This window comes from Sus scrofa, unplaced genomic scaffold, assembly GCF_000003025.6.
Source record: "Sus scrofa isolate TJ Tabasco breed Duroc unplaced genomic scaffold, Sscrofa11.1 Contig2094, whole genome shotgun sequence".
NCBI classification, from domain to species: Eukaryota; Metazoa; Chordata; class Mammalia; order Artiodactyla; family Suidae; genus Sus; species Sus scrofa.
Window position 1 is genome coordinate 15,576 of NW_018085018.1, and position 26,807 is coordinate 42,382.

Here is a 26,807-nt window from a genome sequence, read left to right on the forward strand (position 1 = left end):
TCTCTGAGATCAAAGCTCTGTGGATCTACCCGCAGATCCAGGCAAGAACAAACCCAGGAGAGGGCAGATGAGCAGCCCTTGGCTCTGTGCGACCTCTGCCCCCGACTCAGACCCACCACGCCTGGGTACGTACCCGCCACTTTGTACTTAGGTGGTGGTGACTTTGGAGAGGGCCAACATGTTGTAAAGGCTGGATTTAAAATCAGACAAAGCCAGGGATTCAACCCAGGTCTCACTCCAAAGCCATTTTCACTTTCCCAATATCATATGCTGTTGTTCTGTCTGCCCACTCAGAACACCCAAGAGAGTTCCACCGGCCAACTGTCAGAGCCACAAAGAGAGCTCTCTAAGTTGACTGCTTTTAAAATAACTTTAGGGAGTTCCCGTCGTGGCGCAATGGTTAACGAATCCGACTAGGAACCATGAGGTTGCGGGTTCGATCCCTGCCTTGCTCAGTGGGTTAACGATCCGGCGTTGCCGTGAGCTGTGGTGTAGGTCACAGACGGGGCTCGGATCCCGTGTTGCTGTGGCTGTGGTGTGGGCCGGCAGCTACAGCTCCGATTAGACCCTTAGCCTGGGAACCTCCATATGCCGCGGGGGAGTGGCCCAAGAAATGGCAAAAAGACAAAAAATAAATAAATAAATAAAATAAAATAACTTTAACCATGTCAGATAATATAATGAAAAAAAGCTACTATCTAAAGTACTTGTTCAAATCAGAGTGACTCTTCAGGGCTACGTTTCTAGAAAGAATCCAAAGAAATTGGTAACGATGGCTGCCCGCCCCCCTGCCCTGGGAGGAAAACTAGGTGACAGGAGAAGAGTAGTTCACTGTACCTGTGAACTTTTGATGGTCAGGCCACATGCACATGTTACCTCTTGAAAGTAAATGAATAAGATTCCATGGTGGGAGCTCCCATCACGGCTCAGCGGAAACGAATCTGACTAGTATCCATGAGGACGCAGATTCGATCCCTGGCCTCGCTCAGTGGATTACGGATCCCGAGTTGCCGTGAGCTGTGGTGTAGATCGCAGACACGGCTCGGATCCTGTGTTGCTGTGACTGTAGCTCTGATTTCAACTCCTGGCCTGGGAACTTCCATGTGCCGCAGGTGTGGCCCTAAAACACACACACACACACACACACACACACACACAAACCACCATATTAAAACAACATGCCAATGCTTTCAGATAGATTTCAACCCTCTAGGATGAAATGTATTTTTTTTTTCCAAATGTCTAAGAAGAGAAGAACCTCCTCTCCTATTGTTTAGGGATAGATAGCAGAGGTTTTGTTGTTAGCAGGGGGAGAGTTTGCTCTGGTAGAGAGTTTATTACTATATTTTTGTCAGATTGAGATCCAGTTACCTTTGTTTCTGAAGGTTCAATGTGCATAACTCTTTTTTTTTTTTTTTTTTTTTTAGAGAGCTATTAAATAATGATATCACAATTTGTGGCAGGAAGAGTTCTCATAACAAAATCTTGCAAGCATTTAGATGTTCTATTCTTCACAACTATTAAATTTCTCCTTTGCAAAAGGTACACACAGATCCTGGGCCTCTCGAGTGCTTTTAAGAAGAACATCACATGTGATTTAAGTAGAAGGGTTCTTAGTCCTAGTATGCAAACTCCAGAGAGGAGAAATCATTCATTGCCTGCTGTAAAGAGGCTTCAGTTATATCAAAGAAAAATGGACCAAGAGTCTCCTGAAATAGCTAATATTTCCAAAAGCAACCAAATAAAAGACCAAAGAATAATTTTAACAAGAACTGTGCGGACTGGAGCGGGGAGGTGGGGTTGGGCGGCAGACGCCAGAAAGTTTTTCTGAGGAACATAAAGTAAAATAAAAAATTGAATGGGGAATTCCTGTTGTGGCTCAGGGGGTTAAGAATCCGATATAGCGCCATAGGTATGGCTGTAAAAAGAAAAAATAAATAAATAAAATAGACTTGAATAAATAGAGAGGCTTGCAGAAAGCCTCGAGGCAAAGGGCTCAGACCCTGGAGTCACAGGGTCCTGCTCTGGTCACTTGCAAAAGCAGGGTTAGTCTTGGTACCCAACCCTGCAGCCTACTTCCTCCCAGAGAAGGGGTGTCCTTTCTCACAATGCTTTTGTGTTAAACTGGGCTTCACAAAGGATAAAGATGCCAGCATTTTCTGCAGCAAATGGGGCAGAAGCCTGGACAAGCTGGGCCTAAACTAGTGACGAGCTGTATTTTCTAGTGGAGCCACGGTGAGTACTTGCCATGTTCACAGTCATACCTCATGCAGGGCCACTGTATCAGTGTCAGAGCTCTCTAGAGAAAAAGAACAAGTTATACATAGAAAGAGACAGAAAAGAGATTTGTTTTATTTTGTTTTTTGCTTTCTTAGGGCCGCACTCGTGGCATATAGAGGTTCCCAGCCTAGGGGTCTAATCAGAGCTATAGCCACTGGCCTACGCCACAGCCACAGCAACACCAGATCCGAGCCACATCTGTGACCTACACCACAGCTCACGGCAATGCCACTGAGCGAGGCCAGGGATCAAACACGCTATCTCATGGTTCCTAGTCGAATTCATTTCCTCTGCGCCATGATGGGAGCTCCAAGGGATTTATTTTAAAGAACTGGCTCACACAACTGTGGGGGCCACCAAGTCCGACATCCTTAGGGCAGGCCAGTGGGCTGGAAACTCAGGCAGCGCTTCTGTGAGGCCGAACTGATTCTTCCCTGAGGCTTAAGACCTTCAGCTGATTGGATGAAGCCCACTCCCATCACAGAGGGTTGTCTGCTTTGATGTCATGTAGTTATAAACATCATTAAAGAAGACATTAGTGACATCCACAGATACCTTCATGCCAACATCTAGTGTTTAAACAAACAACTGGGCATCGCAGCCTAGTCAGGTTGATGCATAAAACTGACCATCACAGCCACCTCCCAGCTGCAAGGTGCCTCCTGGACCCTCCCCGCACAGACCATTTTCCTTTCCCTGATTCATCTCAAGGAGGTCAGCATTTCTCCTTTAAACCCTCCTACCACAAAAGGACAGACAACATCTCACTTTCCTGTAGCCTAGCTGACTACCTTCAGTGGTCCCCTAGTGCCTTCCAGGGTCATTATCACACACACACACCCCTCCCTACTTCTGGGGGGAAGGAGTTACTTTCAGAACATCAAAACTAGGAGTTCCTGTTGTGGCTCAGTGGTAACGAACACAACCAGCATCCATAAGGATGCAGGTTCAATCCCTGGCCTTGCTCAGTGAGTTAAGGACCTGGCCTTGCTTCGAGCTCGGTGTCGGTTGCAGACACAGCTCGGATCTGGCGTTGCTATGGCTATGGTGTAGGCCCGGCAGCTGCAGCTTGGATTTGACCCCCTAGCCTGGGAACTTGTATATGCCACAGGTGTGGCCATTAAAAAAAAAAAGAACTCAAAAGTGACTTATCAGGAGCTCCCTGCTGGCCTAGAGGTTAAGGACCTGGTATTGTCACTGCTGTGGCTCAGATTACTGCTGTGGCGAAGGTTTGATCCCTGTCCTGGGAGGTTCCACATGCCATGGGCATGGCCAAAAAAGAAAACACAAAAAACAATAAATACATAGTACCCACCCCCTCATTCTTCTAACCCTTCTCCTTTTCTCTTATTTCCCTGTCCATTCTCTTCGGGTTCTTTGCCCAGACCCCAGTCCAGGGCTGTGCTGAGCCACAGTGGAGCCTGAGGAGAAAAAAAAAAACTGACTTTAATGCAAGCAGATTCATCAATGATACTTTCAAAACCTAATTCTTCCCTTATTTATTTCATTTTCAGCTGAGAGACTGTGGTGTTTGACAATTTCTCTTGGCCAAGTGATGATCTTAAATACATTCTGATTAACTTCTGAAGTAAAATCATAGCAAATTCTGTTTGGATATAAGGAACATATTTAAACCTAAAATAATATTATGGAGGAGTTCCTGTCCTGGCACAGCAGAAACAAATCTGACCAGGAACCATGAGGTTGCAGGTTTGATCCCTGGCCTCGCTCAGTGGGTTAAGGATCCAGCGTGGCTGTGAGCTGTGGGTGTAGGTCGCAGACACGGTTTGCATCTGGCGTTGCTGTGGCTATGGCATAGGCCGGCAGCTGTAGCTCCAATTAGACCCCTAGCCTGGGAACCTCCATATGCCACGGGAGTGGCCCTAAAAATCAAATAAATAACTAAATAATAAAATAAAATAATATTGTGAGTTTTACTATACCTTCAATTTTTCAATGTTTTGTTTAACTGCTTTTATATAGTATTTTGAAAAAGCATTTAAAAATACAGAAAAATATGGACACAGGGTGCATATTTTTCCTTTTACCTCGGGTTGCAACATGGCTCAGCAGAGCACTAGTCTTTACTCTTTAATTTAAATTGTTGATATTTTGTCATAAATTTTTTACATTAATTTTGATGGTGTTTTGGTTTAATTTAGGGCTGCACCTGCGGCATATGGGTTTTTGGGTGCCCCATCCATTTTGTGCCCAAAGCACTTGGCTCGCTTTAGAGTCCTGGCTCTGCCCTGTCACAGTCCTTTTTACATTTATCTACCTCCCTCCCCAGATTAAGCATGTCCTAAGGAGAAAGAAGTGACTTACCTTTGTGTCTCTGGTCCTGCCCAATATTTAGCACTGAGGCTAACACATGGTAAAGGGTAGGAAGGGAAGAAGGAAAACAGCTAATGATATCGACTACCACCCTGTCATTTATTGAGCACTTATTGTATACCAGACACTGGGGTAAACATTTTACTTATTTACTCTAACAATGTGACAAGAAAAATAACATCACACCAGAGTTCCCTGGTGGCCTGGTGGGTTAAGGATCAGGATTCGTCACTGCTGTGGCTCAGGGTCGCTGCTGTGGTGCCAGTTTGACCCCTGGCCTTGGGAACGTCCACATGCTGCAGGTGCAGCCAAAATAATTATAGTACTATTCCGCCTTTTCATGGATGAGGAAATCGAAGCCCCCAGAGGAGAGTGAGCTGTCATGCATGAGTGATTGCAGCAGAACTTGGACGGGCTCTGCTTGGGTTTCTAAAACATTTCTTGCTTTGATTGTTTCTCTTCAGAGCACAGGAACGAGATGAGAAAGAGGAAGGGGAAATTAGGGGAGAAAAGAGGTAAATGGATGTAACCAGAGAACAGAAGGCCACATTTTCATATCACTTATCCACCCCAGCTGCACAACCACCCCAAGGCAGCATTAGTCCTTTCAGATAAGAAATGGAGACTTAAAGGTAAAGTTCAAGGGACGAGTTAGGTTCCTTCTGCTGGTCAGCCACCCGCACAGGGTGAGGGAGGGGTACAGTCTTGCCCGCCCTCCCTCCCAACCTTCCTGCCAAGCTCCTGGAAGCTCCTTTTCCTTTTTTTGTCTTTTGTCCTTTTTTAGGGCCTCACCTGCGGCATATGGAGGTTCCCAGGCTAGGGGAAGAATCAGAGCTGTGGCTGCTGGCCTATACCACCGCACAGCCACCAGATCCAAGTCGTGTCTGTGACCCACACCACAGCTCACGGCAACACTGGATCCTTAACCCACTGAGCAGGCCAGGGATCGAACCCGCAACCTCATGGTCCTAGTCGATTCATTTCGCTGAGCAGGATGGGAACTCCCTCTTTTTCCTCTTGAATGGAGCAGCACCTCCTCCTGGTAGGCAGGTCTCCCTCAGTCAGCCCCACAGGGAGGTGGGGTGGGGGTGGGGAGGATCTCCTCACCAGGGACCATGTGTGAGAGGGAAGAGACTCGCTAAGGGCCAAGGCTGATGCCCATAGATGGAGTTCCCATTATGGCTCAGCAGTCAAAGAACCCAACTAGCATCCATGAGGACGAGGGTTCGATCCCTGGCCTTGCTCAGCGGGTTAAGGATCCGGCGTTGCCGTGAGCTGTGGCACAGGTCACGTTGCCGTGGCTCTGGCAGCTACAGCTCCAATTGGACCCCTAGCCTGGGAACCTCCATATGCCACGGGTGCGGCCCTAAAAAAAGACACACAAACACCAAAAAAATAGCCTCACAGAGCTGTTCTTATCTGACTTGCTTCCACCACACTTCCTGCCTTATGGGGGGGAAACCCCTGAAGCACACTGCTGTGAAAATCGAAACTTCAGAACACCCCAAAACAGAATCTAAAATGGCCAAGAGATAAGAATAAGATTCTGAGGGATAAAGAAAAAAAAAAATACTCAGGATTTCCCAAGGAGTGAGGAATCCAGGCCTGGCCTGCCGAAGAGCTTCATGAAGGGACGTCTGAGCAGGCAGAGATGATTTCAGGAGGGGAGTACAGGAAATGTATCTTCTACTGTCTACCTTTTTTTAGTGCCTGGATTTTTTTTTTTTTTTTAAACCAGGTGCTTTCAGAACGTTTTCAATGAAAGAAAACTTTTTTTTTCTTTTAAAGCAGACTGCCACACAGTCACCATTCTGCGTGGCTCACCTCCAGATCTTCCTGGAGCGGAGGACAGGGAGAGAACAGCTCAGTGCATGATGCGTTAGGGGTGGGGTCACACATCCTGTGGACTAGAGGCGCCTCCAAATTAGGCAGCTAATTGTTCTGAGGACTCAAAGTCACATTTAAAGTCAGAGTCAGCTGAAGCAAAACTGGATGAGTCATTTGCTTCCTTAGGCATTACCCTCTCAGGAACTCCAGATGGGCTGAGTGGTCATGACCCTGTCCTGGGGGAGAACGGAGGCTCTGAGTCCAGTCTAGCCCATCACCCTCAGGTCGGGTTGGGTCTTGACTAAGGCTCAAGGGGCGGGTTAGGATCGCACGGCCCCTGAGGGTCACAGAGCAGAGTTAGAGGAAGGGTGAAGCAAAAACCATAGGGTCAGACCCGCACAGGAATGGGGAGCCCCCAGAAAGAGAGAAATGGGGGGGAGCATCCCACCAACTTCAATAGGAAAGGCCCTTATTCTGAGAAAGATAGCTATCGAACCAGGCAAGAGGCAACGGTGGCAACGGGAGCAGTGGGGGTTAGAATGAGCCCCAAAGGTCTGTAAAGGGACCAAAATGGATGATGAAGGCAAACTGGAGAAAGTCTCTCTTTAGGAATGGAAACCGCAGTCTCTAATGTGAAAGGGGGTCGGTGGGAGAGGGGGAGGGGGGCGACTTGGTGTTAGGCGACAAGTAAACATGAACACGCCTCACTTTTCGACTCCTTTGGGAAAGTCCACCCTTCGCTGGCTTCCTAATCTAGTGTATCTGGGCAAAATCTTCTCCACGCTCCACTGGCCTCCTCTCTTCAGGGTCCATCACTGGAAAAGCTCTGACCTCCTTCTAAATAGCTCAATCCTACCGTGGAGTACAGATTAGAAAACAAGATCACTTCTCTCCATCCAACTGTTAACCCCCAGTGGCTTCCCCTGCCCTTCCCAGTTGATGTCGTAACCACTTTCTTGCTCAGAGCTACCCACCCACATCCCTGTTCCCAGATCTCACGGTTCGAGGCATACAAGTTCATGTACATATCAAAACAAAAGAAAAACAGAATTAGTGGTCAAGCTTTCTACCAAGGAATTCCGAATTATCTGCTTTTTGGGGTGGTCCTTCTGTATTACTGAGACAAGGACCCAAAACAGTACATCATAGAACCTTAGAGCTGGAGTGAATCAGTGAGCAGCCCGAGGCCCCGCGGGATGATTCAGAGCGTGGGTTTAGGAACTGAATTTACTTGGATTCTAATTCCAGCCCTGCCACTACTCGTTCAATGGTTCTCAAAGCTGAGCGTGCACTCGAATCACCTGGAGGGCTTTTAACATTACATATTGCTGGGCCCCGTCTCCAGAGTTTCAAATTATTTAAGTCTGGGGTGGGGCCCAAGAATCCACATTTCTAACAACTTTCAGTTGATGCTGATGCTGCATGTCGGGAACCACACTTTTGAGTAGCACCCTCCAGGTGTGTGATCAGCCACCTCCCACGTATATTCCGGACAACAATCATAGGTATTCGCTGGGGCTGGGTTTGCCTGAAAGCTGACACATGAAGAAGCCCTTGGCATTGTTCTTGGCCACACAGTGCTCTGATTGTTGGGTGGAGGGGAGAAGTCATTTGCCCAAGACCACCCCGCCTACTAGAAGCAAATCTAGCACGGAGCCCCGGGGCGCCTCTCTGGCCGGCGTTGTTTCTCTGGCCCCCGGCTCTGAGCACTCCGGCCACGCGCTGCGGTTCCCTGCACACGCCGCTTCCGCCGGCGGCGCCCGGGCTACCGCCTGGAGTCTTGGGGGTGGTTCGGACCCTCCGATCTTTATCGGCGCTGAAAGCCTTGGCGGCGGAGACTGCACCCCGGGGTTTACTGAGATCCGGAGGAGCTGGAGCAGCCGGACTCCCAGCAGCGCAGCGGGCGGGGTGCAGGGGCCGGGGCGGCCGGGGAGCAGCGGGCCGTTCCGCTGAGCGCAGCGGCGCGCGGGGCGTGGCGCCGGGCGGCGGGCACCTGGCGCGGGAGGGGCGGGAGGACGCGCCCCAGCGGCCGTGCAGGGCCCGCCCCGACCCCGCCCTCCAGGACATCCCGTCTGGAAACCTGCGAGCTGCACGCCGGCGCCGCTGCGGCTCTGCCTGGGCGCCACAGGTAAGCGGCAGAAGCAGCCCGCGACCCTCACAGGCCCCCGAGCCCCTCCCCGGCCTTGGAACCCAGAGCTCTCTTGCGTCTCGCGACTTCCCGCCACCTCGAGCTGGCGTCTACCAAGTCCTTGCTCCCCACCGCCCCCCTCCGCCGACCTCCTACTCCTCCTCTTCTTCCTCACCATCCCCCATAGTAAAATAAAGGGGCAGGACCGGACTGGTCCGTCGGTCGTGGTGGCCTCTGGCTCCTCCCTCGGTAGGACCCCGCCACCTTTGCGCCTTCCTTAAAGGAGGAAAAAGAAAAGCTCAGGTCTCTGGGACTTGGAGAGGAAGGATGGGAGAGGGACGGGCCATAGCACTCCCTCCAGGACACCACAGCCTCCGCCCTTCACCCACCCATGCCCCCACGGTCCTTCTGTCCCCTTCTCCCTACGTTGAGCCACCCCCTGTGCTCCGCAGCAGAAAATCTTTCAGAGGGGTTCCCTCCTGCCAGCGCCACTTGCTCCTGAGCAGAAGCTCCAAGCGGCCAGAAGCCTCCTTGGCGGGGAGTAAGGTTCTCAATATCCTCCCTCTGGGGGCTGGGGCCTTTGAGGGGTGGGAGCTGTGTACACGGTACGGTGGGGAGGGAGTCTGCTGAGTATTCATGACTGTGACTGTCACCAACTTCCTGATTTCCTGTCACTTGTTCCGAACCCCAGGCTAACCGAAAGGAGAAACAGTTTGTTACTTGCGCCCAGAGCCAGACATCCCCGAGGGCGGGACAGGGCTCTCCTTTGCGCATGGGAGTGGAGGAGGGGTGTCAATTTGCCAGCAAAGCTTAGAACAGACCCCTCGATTAGCCAACCAGCTATTGCAACATTCCCAGGGAGGGTTTTAATGTTGGGCTCTTAGTGCATCTCCAGACTCACAAACGCAGTTTGCAGATACTGGATAAGGTTAATGACTGGGCACACCAAAGAACCCAAGGCTGTGCTCATTTTGCCAGAGATGTGTGTGCACCATCCACTCCCTCGTCTCCTCTCCGACAGATGAGCTTGTCCCTGCCCATCACAGGAGGGGTGAAAAGGAAGAGACGGGCAAATGCATGTGATGAATAGTACCAGCTAAGGTGAGGGGTTTGAAGCATACCTTGGTTCCATTTCTCCAGCAGATGCCAGTATCATTGCCTGTACTTCCCTGGCTCCTATACCTTAACAATGCCATTAGGCATTAGAGGCGACAAGAGAAAATTATCATCTGGGGCACTGGGGCAGTAAGCAGGGCAGGCCTGTCAAAGGGAAGAGGTCATCTGGAGCTGGTGGAACCATGAAGGATACTGGGCTGCCCGAGATGGCCTCATCCTTGGCAGTCACTGCCCACAGTTAGCAGAATAGCTGACTCCTATCCGCAGCAGCATGGAAGAACCCAGGCCTGAAAAGGGGAAGCCCTGATACAAGTTAGATGCCCTCTGAGATCAGAAACATCTCAGCCCAAGTTCAGTTACGAGCCCAGGTTCATCTCAGCCCACGAACAAGAGATATGACCATGGGCTTAGCCCCTGTAGCCGTGGCCTAGAACAGAAATCAGGAACCAGAGGGGCAGCTACCCCTAGGGCCGAGGCAGTAGGTGTCAGGGAGACAAGAGAGCTGACTCAGCTCTGTTACTAATGTAGCTGTCTAACCTTTGCCAAATCACATAAACACTCCCTGGGTGGGGAGCAAATGAGAAGGTGAATATGAACATGCTTTGGCATAGCTCCAGGCACCAGCCAGATGCAAGGCATCATGGTGCCATGGTTAAGGCATTGGGCTTTGGAGAGATGGGCCTGGGAGCAAATTCTGCCTCTGCCACTTCCGAGCTATGTGACCTTGGTCAGGTTACTGAACCTCCCTCTGCTTCAGTTTTCTTATGTATGAAGTGGAAGAGAGAAATGTTTCTTGACTTGACAGGGTAAGTAGTGATATTTAAAATGGTGGTGGTAGGAGTTCCTATCGTGGAAACAAATCTGACTAGCGTCTGTGAGGACCCATGTTCGATCGTTGGCCTCGCTCAGTGGGTTAAGGATCTGGCATTGCCATGAGCTGTGGTGGAGGTCTCAGATGCAGCTCAGATCCTGCGTTGCTGTGGCTGTGGTGTAGGCCAGAGGCTACAGCTCTGATTTGACCCCTAGCTGGGGACTCTCCGTATGCCACGAGCATGGCCCTAAAAAAAAAGATAAAAAAATAAAATAAAATGGTGGTGCTATTTCCCTGAACTTCCCCTGGCTCCACAGACATGTTCTGACATCTCCAGCCCTGGACGTGAAGCTGAGGATCAAAGTGGGTGTCTGTGTACCAGAGGGACCCAGGGACTGTGCCAAAGATTTGGGTGACCTCAGCTCATCATACAAGCCCTCCGCCCCTCTCTGGGAGAGCCTAAAACGTCCTTTCTCATTTGAGAAGGGGAATGAGAGTGAGGGTTTGAATAAATGCGAGGTCAAGTGCAGGGCAGTGCCTGTCTCTGTGTCAAGCTCAATGCTGTAATTGTGCTGTATAAAAGGCTTGTCCAGTGAACAAGGATGGGCCCAGTCTGGGGAGAGAAAGGGCTGTCAGAAGACTCTTTTGTGGCACCTGGGAGAGCCCTGGGAGGTCAGGTTATTCTGTCCTCTGTGCAACCTGGTCCTGAGCCCGATGTAGAGATTTGAAGAAAGGAAGAAACCCAATCCTCCCCCTCAGCTTTGCATATAACAGAAAACAAAGAACAGACAGTCCAGGGCAGTGGAATAACATAACCAAATACCTCAGGACTGAGGGATGCTGCAGAGATTAGAAGCCTATGTGGGAGTTCCTGTCGTGGTGCAGCAGAAACAAATCCAACTAGGAACCATGAGGTGGTGGGTTCGACCCCTGGCCTTACGCAGTGCGTTAAGGATCTGGTGTGGCTGTGGCTGTGACGTAGGCCGGCAGCTGCAGCTCCGATTCAACCCCTAGCCTGGGAACCTCCATGTGCCAGTGCGTGCGGCCCTAAAAAGACAAAAAAAGAAGAAACCTATGTAAATGGTTGGGAAAAGCATTCTAGAGGCAGAAGATTGGGCACCAGGATTTAAGGATTGGGACGAAGAAAGAATCTAGGTGGAGTTTCCATTGTGGCTCAGCGGGTTAAGAACCCAACCGGTATCCATGAGGATGTGGGTTCCATCCCTAGCCTCGCTCAGTGGGTTAACGATCCAGTGTTGCCACAAGATGCAGCAAAGGTTGCAGATGTGGTTCGGATCTGGTGTGGCTGTGGCCTGTGGCTCCAATTTGACCCTTAGCCTGGGAACCTGTGTATGCCACAGCATTAAAAAAAAAAAAAAAGACCAAAAAAAAAATGGCGCCAAGGGAATATGAATATGGCTCTTCTGATTGTGAAAGGGAGAGAGAGGCCTCAGGCAGAGAAGGCTGGCAGGCAGTGTCTGCTGATCCTCCAGATGTTGGGCCATGATAAGAGCCTCAGATGATGGGTTTTGAGGGTGGAGAGGAAGAGGAGGATCCAAGTGGCAAAGAATGAATCAGCAGGACTTGGGCACGGAGTGCAGCCGAAAACATTGAAAACACTTTAAAAACCCCGCACCTAGGAGTAGAGCAGGGGCGGGAGTGGTTTCAAGGGTTTCGATGCTATTGGCAGCAATGGGGAAATTGGAAAGGCTGGCGAGCTTGGGGGGCAGGGCACAGACCCTGAGTGCCAGGTGTGGCACGTTGAGTATCCGGTGGCCCAGGGGAGTATCCTACAGCCAGGGGCACACTGGGGGGTGGGGAGAGAAGGGAAGATTTCAGTTCTGTCCTCTACCGTCACCTTCCTCCCCACCCCAGTCTGGAGACCAGTGCAAGCCTTTAAGATGGCCCTCTGGTTAAATGCCACATCCGTTCTCTTCCCCCTGCCCATCCACGGATGATGAGACTCAATGCAAGTTCCTTTTTTTGCCTTCTCGCAAACCCTGCCTAATTGTCACCGGAGTTCCTAGGTAATTACGGAATCCCAGTTCCTGCGCACTTGGGGTCCTCCTTCAGGCAGGCTTCCCAGGCCTCTTAAGGCTCAATTTGAGGAGGTGCCATCGTGGCGCAGTGGTTAACGAACCCGATTAGTATCCATGAGGACGCAGGTTCTATCCCTTGCTCGGTGGGTTAACGATCCAGCATTGCCGTGAGCTGTGGTGTAGGTCACAGATGCGGCTTGAATCTGGTGTGGCTGTGGCTGTGGTGTAGGCCGGCAGCTATAGCTCTGATTCCACCCTAGCCTGGGAATCTCTATATACCACAAGTATGGCCCTAAAGACAAAAAAAAAAAGGCTCAATTTGAGATAGTTGTACATCCCAGCCCCACCTGGCAGGGTCTGGAGGTCCTCTAGCCAAAAAAAAAAAAAAAAAAAAAGTGTGAGGTGTTGAATTTCCTGCTTGGTCATATATTATTTTGATTTTCAGTGACTATTACAAACTTGGAATAAATCAACAAATATTTACTGAGCACCTACTATACGCCAAGCACCTTCTAGGTCTACAGTGTGAGCAAAAAAGTTGGGTTGGGTTTTTCCATGGGAAATCAGTATTGGGGTAACTAAAGCTTAAAATGTTACGCAAACAAAACATGAACCTAGATTCACTGGGGAGAAAACTTGATAGACTAGCTACTGAAATAACTTTCAGTGAGTCTTTCTGGGAAAATAAGCCACGTCCTGCAGCTTTAGTCTTAGGGGAAAGCTGAAGTGTCTTGAAGGTGTAATTACGGGGAAAGTGAAAACCTCCCAGCATTCTGTAATCAGGGTCAGGGATGGGAGGAGGGGTTCAGAGAGATGATTTGCTGTTTGGTTCGCAGCATGAGAACAGAGGAAGTGAAATGCATGCTGGGTTTGAGAGCCAGAAAGTGCTTGCCAGGAAGCAAGCGAGAATCACTTGTCCAAAACGCCCTCTTGGCTCCCTCCCTCCAAACCAGCAGCTTGAAATTGACCTGTCCCCTCCCCAACACGGTGTCCAGCTCCTCCATACACCTGCGCTGAGTGAAAGTGGGAGCAGTCCTCACTTTTTCGAAGAAACCTATAATTGGTAGTCTGACTAACTTAAGCAAACATCCCTGTTGGTGGCGTTGACGGCTAACTTCCTGGCCGCCACGTCTGCAGGAGGTGAGCAGCTCCCTTGATAAATAGAAAGAAACTTTGTTACAAAGAGGCCACCTGGCCAGCAAGGGTGTGTTCTGGGTGGCTGCCCCTGGCATTCACAAAAGCTGAAACTTAGCCTGGGACTTTCATTTGCGGCATCTTTAAAGCATTTGTATTCCCTGGGTGGGAGTTGGAGGAGGACAAGCGCCAGCAGTGGGGGAGGGGAGGGGAAGAGGGAGGGGTAGAGGTAGGAGGGAGCCTCTACCCATAGAGTTGAGACATTCTGGAAAACAGCCCTGCCCCAGGCTCAGCAGAGCCAGACCCAGTCCCCAAACTTCCCAGGTGACTTCCAAGGGGGAGGAAAGAGCACAGAGCACTGGCCTGGGAGTTGGGAAATGGGCATCTGATATACCCGGCAGCCATGAGCTGTGTGACACTAAAGAGGTCACCTAGCCACTCTGGCCTCACTGTTGAATGAGAGAACTGGACTCAAAGGCAGACCTAGCCTAAGTGGCACACCAGTATGTGACAACCAAATATCATGTAATTCACATATTGGCACAGTGCATTCAAAACGTCATTGACTGGAGTTCCCTGGTGGCTCAGCAGGGTTAAGGATCCAGTGTTGTCACTGCTACAGCCCAGGTTGAAGCTGTGGTGTGGGTTTGATCCTTGGCCTGGGAACTTCTATACACCTAGAGTGCCTAGAGCGCAGCCAAGAAACAACAACAAACATCATTTAGCCAAGCCAGTACTCACCCTTGCGCTGTAAACAGGTCATGTTAACCCCTCCGGCTTCATCTCGTTTAGCCAGAGTTTATGGAATACCTGCTACATACAAAACTTATGCTGGACTTAGCAGCCAATAAAAAGGTTAAAAACAACCCATCCTTTCTGATCCAGAAGTTCATAAAGGTGTGAGAGAGGGCAGACTGTAATAAGGTCAGAGTAGAAGTATAGTTTGCCCAGAGGGTAAAACGGGAAGAGATGAATTCCACTAGAAATCTGGGAAGGCTTCCTGGAGGAGGCGGGGATGTGAAATGGAGGGATTGGACTGTGTCACTGGCTTTTTGACTGGACCAAAGTAAGGAAGACATTTTATAAGGAACTTAATACCCACTTACCTGTCACGGGGTATCCCACAAGTCTTCGGGAAGTTTTACATTGTAAGCACATAAGAGGTCTGAATTCTACAAATGAACCAAAAAACGTCATGTGAAAATGTAATCATTTTAATTTCTTTTACCTTTGTGAATTTTGAATAACAAATCTCTCATTTTAATTTTCTACCAGGAAATGTTTATCATCTCCAATGGACAGAGGCAAACAAAATTTTTGAATAAAAATGTATTCAAAATTCATAAAAATAAGGTGAAAGAAATTTGAAACTTTCAAATGATGTTCTTTGTAAATCCATAGCATGTATATTTCTAAAGTTATTAAAGCTTAAAACTGCACTAGGACTTCTGGTATACTCTATATATGTATGTATAATAACCAAAAAGAAATTTTAACAAAACAGTGCTTACCCAAATTACATGTGATGCACTTTGGTATTTTCTTTCTCTTTTTTTTTCTTTTTTTTTTTTTTTTTTTTTTGGCCACACCCACAGCACATGGAAGTTCCCCACTTCCCCAGCCAGGGATTGAATCCAAGCCGCTGCAGAGGCAATACAGGACCTTTAACCCACTGTGCCACAGTGGGAACTCCTCTAATCTGAACTTTTAAAGAATTTTTTGTCATGCTGATTTGCAACACTTTAAATTTATGTCACAATCCTACAATGAGTTGCAATCAGTGGCTTGATAGACATTGAACTGAGTGACACCTCAGTTCCCTTCTACCCGTGAGAGATGGTACATTTGTGATCTTACTGGTGAGGCCAGGAAAACAGGTCCAGTTGGCTCTGTATAGGAAATCTTCCCAAGAATAAGAGGATTTCTGGCATCCTCTCAGTACTAAAACCAAGATGGTCTGATGCGTTGCAATCCCAAGGGTGGCTGGAGGAAAGACGGCGGGAAACGATCGCACAGCTGCATCGGGAGGGGACTGAGTGGATGAGGGTAGTGGCCATGCTTGCCAGTGGCCCTGGTGACCAGCCCGAAGCTGAAGGATCGACAAGGCGGAGGATCCTGTGAAGCCCTACTTTTGACCAAAGATCACGTGCAAGAGGGGCTGTTTCTTCCCCAAGGCTGGTGACCTCCCCAACCTCACCAGCCACACTTCTGGGAATCGTCTCCTACGCAGAAAGCAGACAGCCTTAAACCCAAAGTCTTCTGGCTTCCATCGAATTATGTGTCCCTTCCAAGGGACTCTTTCCCATTGCCCTCATGCTGAGCAAACAAACCAAACCAGAGTCCCTTACTGCCAAGGGTAATCACAGGTGTCTCGTTTCATTTCAGGATGTGGTTAGTACCTTGAGGAACTGCAGGCACCAGAGAGAAAGCCTTAGACAGCCAGGTTGGATCGAGAGAGCAGATGCCTGGGAAGGGCTCACTTTAACCCTAAGTCTCTCTCCAGGAGGAAGAAAAGGAATAAAGGTGAACCACGCTGCAAGGAACCACAAGGCAATGCCAGGAAGAGGGAGTTGGAGTGATCTGGGTGATTCTGAGTGAGTCAATCCGAGAGGCCTTCCTCGAGGAGGTGAGTCTTAAGCACTGGGCAGCAGCTGGTAACTAAGCTTTATAGGTATACTTTGTTTATCGAGCTTTGCTTCATTTCCCTTCACAGATATTGTGAGGTTTTTTACGAATTGAAGGTTTGCGGCAACCTTGTGTGGAGCGCGTCTGTTGCTGACCAGCTTTATTTTTAAATTAAGTATGCACATTGTTTTGTTTGGCTTTTTACATAATGCTGCGGCATACTTAATAGACTACAGCATCGTGTAACCATAACTTTTACACGCACTGGGAAACCCCCAAAGAAACAACCAAAAAAAATTGTGTCACTTGCTTTATTGCCGTGGTCTGAAACCGAACCCACAATGTCTCTGAGGTCTGCCTGTACCACGCCTTTGTTTCTAACTGTGCTCCCTCCTTCTTGCAGGAGTGGGAAGGTAGACAGAGTTCAGGGAAGATGCGCCCTGCAGGATGGCTCCACACCTGCGTGGCAGACACTACCCCGTTCTGTCGCCCTCCGTGCTTAGCAGAGGCAGTCACAGAACTGATGAGGTGTCAGGGTCGGACAGAACCCTTTGTGCCCGCCCAGCACAGCTCAACCCCTGGATCAGGAAACCACCTCTACACTGAATCCCCATTTCCTCCTTGAAGCCTTCTTCAGCCTCACAGGGAACTCAGCCTTTCTCACCTTGTCTGTGCCATTATCGAGTTCGAATTTGATTGATGTTTGAATAAGTAATGTAGTCAGCGTTCAACAGGCAAAAAAGGTATTCAGCAAAAGATCTTTTTCCTGCTTCTCTGCCCTAGCTGGATGAGTGCTCTCCAGACCTGGTGTTACCAGTTCTTGTTCTCCAACTAGATTTAAAAATCCCGGAGTTCCTGTTGTGGCTCAGTGGATAGAGAGCCCAATATAGGGAGTTCCTGTCGTGGCTCAGCAGGTTAAGAACCCGACTAGTAATCCATGAGGATGCAGGTTCGATCCGTGGCCTCCCTCAGTGGGTTAAGGGAGGCCGCACACTGCAGCATAGGTTGCAGATGTGCCTCAGATCTGGCATCGCTGTGGCTGTGGCATAGGTTGGCAGTTGCAGCTCCACTTCAACCCCTAGCCCAGAGGCTTCCATATTCCATATGCAGGTGTGACCTTAAAAGGAAAAAAAAAAAAGTTCCATGGGGGGAGTTCCCTGGTGGCTCAGTGGGTTAAGGATCTGGCATTGTCACTGCTGTGGTGGTGATTTGATCCCTGGCCCAGGAACTTTCTGAATGCCAGGGATGCAGCCAAAATTAAAATCCTACCAGGAGGAGTTCCCGTCGTGGCGCAGTGATTAACGAATCCGACTAGGAACCATGAGGTTGCGGGTTCGGTCCCTGCTCTTGCTCAGTGGGTTAACGATCTGGCGTTGCCGTGAGCTGTGGTGTAGGTTGCAGACGCGGCTCAGATCCCGAGTTGCTGTGGCTCTGGCGTAGGCCGGTGGCTACAGCTCCGATTCAACCCCTAGCCTGGGAACCTCTATATGCCGCGGGGGCGGCCCAAGAAATAGCAACAACAACAGCAACAAAAAAAAAGACAAAAGACAAAAAAAAAAAAAAAAAAAAAAAAAAATCCTACCAGGAAAGGGATGGTCCTACACCTCTCTGTGTCCCTCTATGTCCCAGCTGGGATGAATTGTCCACCCCATCCCCCAAGGGAGTTTTGCTGCCACCATACCCTCCCTCCTCATCGGCACTGCTGCTATCATGGGTCAGACCCCCAAGCTCTTCTTAACCGGCCATCCAGCTGCCAGTCAGGTCCATCTCCTGGATACCCTCCACCAGCTGTCCTGCTACTATTCCTGTAATGCTGGGCTCCCACTAATCCCTTATTTCTCCCCATACCTCAGGTCAAGGGTAAATGTCTTGCCATGATGACGTGGTTTCAGTTGCCTCTCCAGCCTCCTCCTCTTCCTCCTCCCTGTGGCTTGGTGCTCAGCCCAAACTTATTCCCCCAGGGACTTTGCAAATGTCATCCTTCAACCCTCAAAGTTTACTGCACCCTCTCTCCCTCAAGCCCCAATGGTGACTTTCCTCGTGCTGTCTTCTCACTGGGTGATCTCTGTTTAAAATCTGCCTAGAGTTCCCTTGTGGCGCAGCAGGTTAAGGATCTGGTGGTGTCACTGCAGCAGCTTGGGCCGCAGGTTCAATCCCTGGCCTGGGAACTTTCATTTGCTATGGGTAAAGGCAAAAAATAAAAAAATCTCACTCCCCCGATTGACTGTACATTCCTTGAAGGCTGGGCTTCCTCGTGTCTTTATCTCCTCCATCTGGCAGATTCCCTGACATAAACCAGGTACTGACAGAATGAACAAATCCCTTTCCCATCTCCCAGACGACATCTAATATAAAATAGACTCTTAGAAAGATTTCATTTGATTGGATTTTGTTGCTACTGCAGCTGAATCTGATTTAAGAGAAAACCACCTGTCTCCCCCAGCCCAAAGTGACACCTGCCCCCGTCTTGACATCATGACAGCCACATGTTCCCCAGATCCAAGTGGCTCCAACCACCAGGCTTCCTCATAGACAGGAGCTTGTGTGTTTGAATGACAGCACTGATAGCTCACCCGGAATTGCTTTTAAGGCAGGGTAATGAGTGTGGCTTTGGCCAGGGACCAGGTGCCCGAGAAAACTGCTGGGAAACTGAGCAGGGATTTGTTAATGAAAATAATAGAAATAATTGATACCCATTATTGAGGGCTCGGTGTGTGCCAGACACTTGGCCGAGTATTTTACATATATTATTTCGAATTTAATCCTCACCACAACCCTGTGGGTTAGGTATGAGTTACCTCCGCTTTATAGATGAGGAAGTTGAGGCTTAGAGAGATTAAGTCATTTGCCCACGGGTCACACAGCAGCTGTGTGACCTGTGGGCAAATGACTTAAGACTATAACACTTTGGGGTGCTTACTTTACACACAGACTGCTGAGCTTTTCCCGTGAATTATTTCATTGAACTTAATCCTTATAACCAACAACCCCGGGAAGTAGGTGCTATTATTTTTAGAAGTGGCAGATCCAGGAGTTCCCGTCGTGGCGCAGTGGTTAACGAATCCAACTAGGAACCATGAGGTTGCGGGTTTGATCCCTGCCCTTGCTCAGTGGGTTAACGATCCAGCGTTGCCGTGAGCTGTGGTGTAGGTTGCAGATGCGGCTCGGATCCCGTGTTGCTGTGGCTCTGGCGTAGGCCAGTGGCTACAGCTCCGATTCGACCCCTAGCCTGGGAACCTCCATATGCCGTGGGAGTGGCCCAAGAAATAGCAAAAAGACAAAAAAAAAAGAAGTGGCAGATCCAGAATTTGTGCCCAGGTCTGTTGCTACCCACATCTGGTGCTTACGCCCTGAACCTTACCCTCGCACAGCTGTCCACAGAAAGTGTTGCACCCTCTCTCTTCCTCTGAGCCATGGAACTGTGGCCGTGGGATGGTTGCTTTGGCATACCTCAGTGCAGTCCCGCCTGAAAGACACTCTCCTTAGAATCTTAGATTTTTTAGGAGTTCCCGTCGTGGCGCAGTGGTTAACGAATCCGACTAGGAACCATGAGGTTGCGGGTTCGGTCCCTGCCCTTGCTCAGTGGGTTAACGATCCGGCATTGCTGTAAGCTATGGAGTAGGTCACAGACGCGGCTCGGATCCCGCGTTGCTGTGGCTCTGGCGTAGGCCAGTGGCTACAGCTCCGATTCAACCCCTAGCCTGGGAACCTCTATATGCCGTGGGAGCGGCCCAAGAAATAGCAACAACAACAACAACAAAAAGACAAAAAAAAAAAAAAAAAAAAAGAATCTTAGATTTTTTTGTTAAATATGAGGAGATACAGAAGAATTTTTATAGAATATGCATCGGGTGTAAAGAACAGCAGAACCGGAGTTGCCATCGTGGCTCAGTGGTTAACGAATCTGACTAGTATCCAAGAAGCTGTGGGTTCCATCCCTGGCCTTGCTCAGTGGGTTAAGGATCCAGTGTTGCCGCGAGCCTGGTATAGATCACAGACGCAGCTGGGATCCGGCATTGCTATGGCTGTGGTGTAGGCCTGCAGCTATAGTTCCTATTTGATCCCTAGCCTGGGAACCTCTATATGCTGCAAGTGAGGCCCTAAAAAGACAAAAAAAAAAAAAAAAAAAAGCAGAACCATTAGCAGCCACCATCTGCTTTAAAAAAAAAAAAAAAGGCTTCACTTTGAAGTCCCCTATGTGCCTCTATTCCCATGCCTTTCCTCTCTCTTCAGAAACTTTGGTTTCACTGTTGTTGTTGTTGTTTTATTATTGTTGTTGTTGGGGTTTTTTTGTTTTGTTTTGTTTGCTTTTTTTAGGTCTGCACCTGTGGCACATGGAAGTTCCCAGGCTAGGGGTCGAATTGGAGCTGTAGCTGTCAGCCTACACCACAGCCACAGCAATGTGGGATCTGAGCCGCATCTGCAATCTACACTGCAGCCTATGGCAACACCAGATCCTTAACCCACTGAGTGAGGCCGGGGATCAAACCCACATCCTCATGGATATTAGTTGGGTTCATAACCCACTGAGCCACAGCGGGAACTCCAGTTTCACTCTTTGTTTAGTTTTAGTTTTTTTGTTTTTGTTTTTTTTAAAGTCACACCCTTGGCATCTGGAAGTTCTCAGGCTGGAGACTGAATCCAAGCCAAAGCTGCAGCAACGCCAAATATTTAACCCACCGCACCAGGCCAGGGATCAAACCTGCGCCTCCACAGTGACCTGAGCTGCTACAGTCAGATTCTTAATCCACTGTGCCACTGTGGGAACGCCTCTTTAGTTTTCTTCATATGCAGCTCTACCACATATTCATCAACGCATTTACTTTTATGTTGTTTTAAATTTTCTATAAATGGACTCACACTGGAGGTCTCTTTCTGCAGCTTGCTTTTTTTCACTCAGCCTTACCCTCGTGCTGTAGCTTGCAGGTGTGGCTCGTTCTTTGCGATTGCTATGCAGCCCTCCACGCTGAGGCTATTTCACACTATCCATTCTACTGCTAACAGACATTCGGATTGTTTCTCATTTTTGCCTTCTAAGTCAGTGCAGCTAGAGATGTTCATGTAGGAGTTCCTGTCGTGGCTCAGTGGTTAACGAATCCAACTAGGAACCATGAGGTTGCGGGTTCGATCCCCAGCCTTGCTCAATGGGTTAAGGATCCGACGCTGCCGTGAGCTGTGGTGCGGATTGCAGATGCAGCTCAGATCTGGCGTTGCTGTGGTTGTAGTGTACGCCAGCGGCTACAGCTCCCATTCAGCCCCTAGCCTGGGAACCTCCATATGCCACAGTTGTGGCCCTAAAAAACAAAAACAAGAAAAATGAAACAGAGTCCATTTTACTCGATTTCTGGATGGAGGAAATTTAGGTCCAGGAAAGTAAAGTGACTAATGACAACATCCCCATAGCACCTAACGGAGCTAAGTTGATGTCGCCATTCAGCAGTAGAGCCTGGACACAAACCCCAAGCCCCCTTAACTCACCCTCACCCCTGCCTCGGCTCATCTCTCTCTCTCAACCCTCTCTTCTCAGACGGAGGCCCCAGGGTGTGGCCACCACGACACATCAAGCAGTTTCCAGGCTCGGGCCCAGCCCTCGGAGCTGACCCAGGCAGGGGCCCCACTGGTTCCAGAGGATGCGGCTCCCCCGCAGACGCCACTTGGCCGTGCGCCTGGCCGTGGTGGGCAGCGCCTTCATGTTCTTCCTCTTCATCCTGCAGCGGGATGTAAGCCACAGGGAGCAGGCCACAGAGAAACCATGGCTGAGGTCCTTGGTGAGCCAGAAGGATCACGTCCTGGACTTGATGCTGGGGGCGGTGAATAACCTCAGGGATTCGATGCCCAAACTCCAAATCAGGGCTCCGGAGCCCCAGCAGACACTGGTCTCCACAAACCAGACCTGCCTCCCTGGCTTCTACACCCCAGCTGAGCTGAAGCCCTTCTGGGAACGGCCACCACAGGACCCCAACAGCCCTGGGGCAGATGGGAAGGCATTTCAGAAGAAAGAGTGGACGCTCCTAGAGACCCAAGAAAAGGAAAAGGGCTATAAGAAGCACTGCTTCAATGCCTTTGCCAGTGACCGCATCTCCCTGCAGAGGGCCCTGGGGCCAGACACGAGACCCCCTGAGTAAGTAGCGCTGAGGCCTGGAGTGAGGCCAGGCTCTGCCAAAGGCTTGGCGGGTATAGCCATGGCCACAGGCCGAGTGCCAGGGAAAGGGCTGGAGGGGATTTTAGAATATGGGCAAGGATTTCCTCTAAGCCCTCACTTCTCTCTTTTTTTTTTTTTCTCTTGGTCTTTTTGTCTTTTGTTAGGGCTGCACTGCAACATACGGAGGTTCCCAGGCTAGAGGCTGAATCACAGCTGTAGCTACCGGCCTACAGCACAGCCATAGTAACATGGGATCCAAGCCACGTCTTCGACCTACACCACAGATCACAGCAACGCCGGATCCTTAACCACTGAGCGAGGCCAGGGATCAAACCCGCAACTTCATGGATACTAGTCTGGTTCCTTAACCACTGAGCCACAATGGGAACTCCTAAGCCCTCACTTCTTTTCCTGATTAGTCGCCCTTATCCCAGGAGTTGGGACTGGAGAGTAATATGATCAGGCCAGCGGGTCACAGGAAATTGTTGGTGATGGTAGTTTCAGATTACAGATTTCAGGAAATTTATGAGGAAATGGATTTGAAAGGAACTGTCAACTTTAAAGAGAAAAGCCTCTTGCCATGGCTGTGGCATAGACTGGCAGCTACAGCTTAGATTTGACTCCTAGCCTGGGTACCTCCATATGCTGCGGGTGCAGCCCTACAAAGCAAAAAAAAAAAAGAAAGAGAGAGAGAGAGAGAAAAAAAGGCTTTTGGGAGTTCCACTATGGTGCAGCAGAAATGACTCTGACTAGTATCCATGGTATGGGTTCAATCCCTGGCCTCGATCAGTGGTTTGGGGATCCAGCGTTGCCACGAGCTGTTGTGTAGGTCACAGATGTGGCTCATTTCCCGTGTTGCTGTGGCTGTGGCATAGGCCAGCAGCTGTACCTCCAGTTCGACCCCTAGCCTGGGAACTTTCATATGCCATGGGTGCGGCCTTAAAAAAAAAAAAAAAAAAAAAAAAAAGAGAGAGAGAAAAGCCTTCTCCTTTCATTGAGTATGGAAATTGTAGTCACTTTTCTCAGCCATCAGATTTGCCCGTGGTTACCTGCCCTAGGGGACCCCTGGATAAGATTAACCTTTCTGCAGCACACGTGTTACTGAGGAAGAGAGAGCCAGCCCAGGGAACTCCTAGAGCAGATGAAAAAAGTGGGCTGGCGGGGGGTGCCCTCGGCCTCACAGCTGGGGCCCCAGGCCAGCTCTGGGGGAGGCGGGGGGTTTAGGGGTGGTTAGTGCCCGTGCAGAGGCCCAGAGGAGGTGGCAAAGAGAAGGAAAGCTAGAAGCAGGGAGCAGCTGTTCCCAGCCCCAAAGGCGGCTGGGTGTTCCGAGGCGCTGAGGATGGTTCTGGGAATCCGTGGACCTCACCCTCCCTGCCCACGGAACCCCCTAGGGGCCCGGAGAGCTGTATCCACGCTGCCCTCTTGCAGGTGCGTCGACCAGAAGTTCCGGCGCTGCCCCCCCCTGTCTGCCACCAGCGTCATCATCGTGTTCCACAATGAGGCCTGGTCCACGCTGCTACGAACGGTGTACAGTGTCCTGCACACCACCCCTGCCATCCTGCTGAAGGAGATCATCCTGGTGGATGATGCCAGCACGGAGGGTGAGGCTAGGGCACCCCCCCGAGGACGGGCCTGGGGTCCCCCGCTGGTATGCTGGGAAAGAGGGCAGGGGCTCTCGAGGGAGCGGGCCCCTCTTCGTGGCTTGTTGCCTGGCATCACAGCTCATCATAAACGCCAGGAGCAGAAAGAAGGCAGGTGGGACAAGGGGGTGGGTGGGCCACATTCCTAGGGTCTAAACATTACTCACTTTTCACCCCAAGAGCTCCGAAAGCTTAGCAGTTCTGGCTTCAAGCACTCCTTCAGAGCTGCCAGGCCCAGCCTGAAGTCAGAAATGCCGGGAGAGGAGTGCCCGCTGTGGCTCAGCGGAAACGAACCCGACTAGTATCCACGAAGATGAGGGTTCGGTCCCTGGCCTCGCTCAGTGGGTTAAGGATCCGGCGTTGCCGTGAGCTGCGGTGTAGGTCGCAGACGCAGCTCGGATCGGGTGTTGCCATGCCTGTGGCGTAGGCTGGCAGCTGTAGCTCTGATTCGACCCCTAGCCGAGGAATTTCCATGTGCCAAGGGTGCAGCCCTAAAAAAAGACAAAAAAATAAATGCCAGGAGAGGTCAGGGCAGAGGGTGGGAGCGAGCAGGCCTTCCCTCTGTTTCCTACCTGTTGGACCACTCTTGAGCTCGTGAAGGTTCCACCTCAGAAGCTCTTTTCGCTCGAGTTGTAGCAGATAAGCGAGGTGGCTTGCCAAACTTCCGCCATACAAAGCAACTCCACAAACATCGACTGAGTGCTCTGTGCCTGGCACTCACTTGGGCCTAGGGGATAGCATGACAAATGACAGATGAGACAGAGTGTGCCCTGAGTAGGCTAACAACCCGCCTAGGTCACTTAACTGCTTACGACACCAACCACAGTGGTGTGGCCAGAACACACCCCAACGGCTGGGCAAGGGCGTGGGCTTGAGAGGCCGACACCCAGGGATTCAAATCCCAAATTCAAATCAAAACTGACTCTTCCTCGCTCCCTGACCTTGGGCAAGACACTATGCCTCTCTGAACCTCAGGCTCGTCTTCTAAAAATGAAGACAAGTGACTCCCTCACGTGGTGGGTGAGGGATCAGAGATGGGTGGTAAGTGAAATAACTCATGTGCTGCCCGGTCCTTAGCCTCGAGTAAGAGCTCCATGAGCAGTCACTTCCTTTCATTCTTTGTATGGGAGCTGCGCACTCTGGGAGGTGTTATTTCCGTGCAGCCCGGCTGCGCGGTCCACGGTGGAGGCCAGATGACAGCTGTGCCTGAAAGCCTGAGAGGAGGGAGGTACCCGAGACAAGAGGTGCTGGAGGCCAGTCTTGGCAGAGAGAACAGCATCAGCAGAGCCCTGGAGACATTGATGTGTTTGTGCTGCAGAAAGTGGCACTACAAAGACGCTGAACTGAAATCCACGCTGTGCTACAAGTATTTCTGTAGGGGTCCTTGAAGGTGCTTAAGCTGGAGAGTGACCCTGTCTCAGAAGGATGGCGGCTTTGCGGGGAGTAATTGTCAGGAAGAGAGACAGAGGACCCAAGTCCAGAGAGAAGGTTCTCGCACTTGAGTGCAGGATGCGGGGGCCAGAACCAGGAAAGGGACCGTGGGTCGGATGCATCAGTAGACTGGGGTTCCCCCGCCCCTCCCCCCGCCCCCCAGGAGCTTAGCCTTCCCCCCAGGTGGCACGTGGGGTTTGGAGCTCTCCCAGCTTGGCTTCCTGTAGCCATGCCCCCACCTCGAGGGCAGGAGCTGTGGGGCCGCTCCCCTCCCCTTCCCCAGCCCACTCCTGCCCTCTGGGTGAGAGCAGTAGAAGGAGGAGCTGAGAATGAGTCCTTTTCTTCAGGGAGGGCAGACCCCCTAGCAGGGCTTACAAAGCAAAGGCAGATGGGGGAAGGGTCTGGAGGGGGTAGACCTGGAGCAGCAGAGTTGCCCTCTGGAAAGGGGCAGGGGGCGGGGGGCAGGTGGCCTTGGAAGTGGCCTCCAGGGAATCTTAGTAGCAATTAGAATGGTTGTCAGGAACAGGAGCCAGTGTATCTATCAGCTGCCTTCCTCAATCTGGGCTCTTAGAGTTCCCATTGTAGCTCAGTGGGTTAGGAACCTGACTAGTTTCCATGAGAATTTAGGTTTGATCCCTGGCCCCACTCAGTGGGTTAAGGATCCAGCCTTGCCACAAGCTGTGGTGTAGGTTGCAGACGCAGTTTGGGTCCAGTGTTGCTGTAGCTGTGACGTAGGCTGGCACCTGCAGCTTTGATTCAACTCCTAGTCTGGGAACTTCTATGTGCCATAGATACGGCCCTAAAAAAAAGGAAAACAAAACAAAACAAAATTGGGCTCTTGTCCCCCTGCCCATCCCTCAGAAGCTTCTTCCCTTGAATAACAAGTGGTGTAAGTTCTAAACGGTCAATAACTTGTCACTCAGAATTGTCAAAGGCCAGGAGTTCCCGTTGTGGTGCAGTGGTTAACGAATCCGACTAGGAACCATGAGGTTGCGGGTTCGACCCCTGGCCTTGCTCAGTGGGTTAAGGATCCGGTGTTGCCATGAGCTGTGGTGTAGGTTGCAGACGCAGCTCGGTTCTGGCGTTGCTGTGGCTCTGGTGTAGTTGGACAGCTACAGCTCCGATTCGACCCCTAGCCTGGGGACCTCCATATGCCACAGAAGCGGCCCTAGAAAAGGCAAAAAGACAAAAAAAAAAAAAGAATTGTCAAAGTCCATAAAGCACACTGTCCAATTGGGCAACTCCTCTGACCAGGCCAGCCAAGCGACATAGTGCCAGGCTGGCACAAGCAGCTTCAAAA

The 26,807-nt window shown here is 50.4% G+C and overlaps 1 protein-coding gene across 4 annotated transcripts in view; it reads left to right on the forward strand.

Annotated features, from left to right (window-relative positions):
- The first annotated feature begins 8,446 nt into the window (after positions 1–8,446).
- GALNT6 (polypeptide N-acetylgalactosaminyltransferase 6) overlaps positions 8,447–26,807 on the forward strand; it is a 38,801-nt gene continuing 20,440 nt past the window's right edge. Inside the window, exons 1-4 of one of the 4 annotated variants that reach the window (XM_021081725.1) lie at positions 8,447–8,569; positions 16,173–16,295; positions 21,822–22,415; positions 23,865–24,037. In XM_021081725.1, the coding sequence (XP_020937384.1) occupies positions 21,925–22,415; positions 23,865–24,037 (664 nt within the window). In that variant the 5' untranslated portion in view covers positions 8,447–8,569; positions 16,173–16,295; positions 21,822–21,924. Of the gene's footprint in view, positions 8,570–16,054; positions 16,296–21,821; positions 22,416–23,864; positions 24,038–26,807 lie in introns of all 4 variants that reach the window. The other 3 variants (XM_021081728.1, XM_021081727.1, XM_021081726.1) reach the window with 3 other exon arrangements.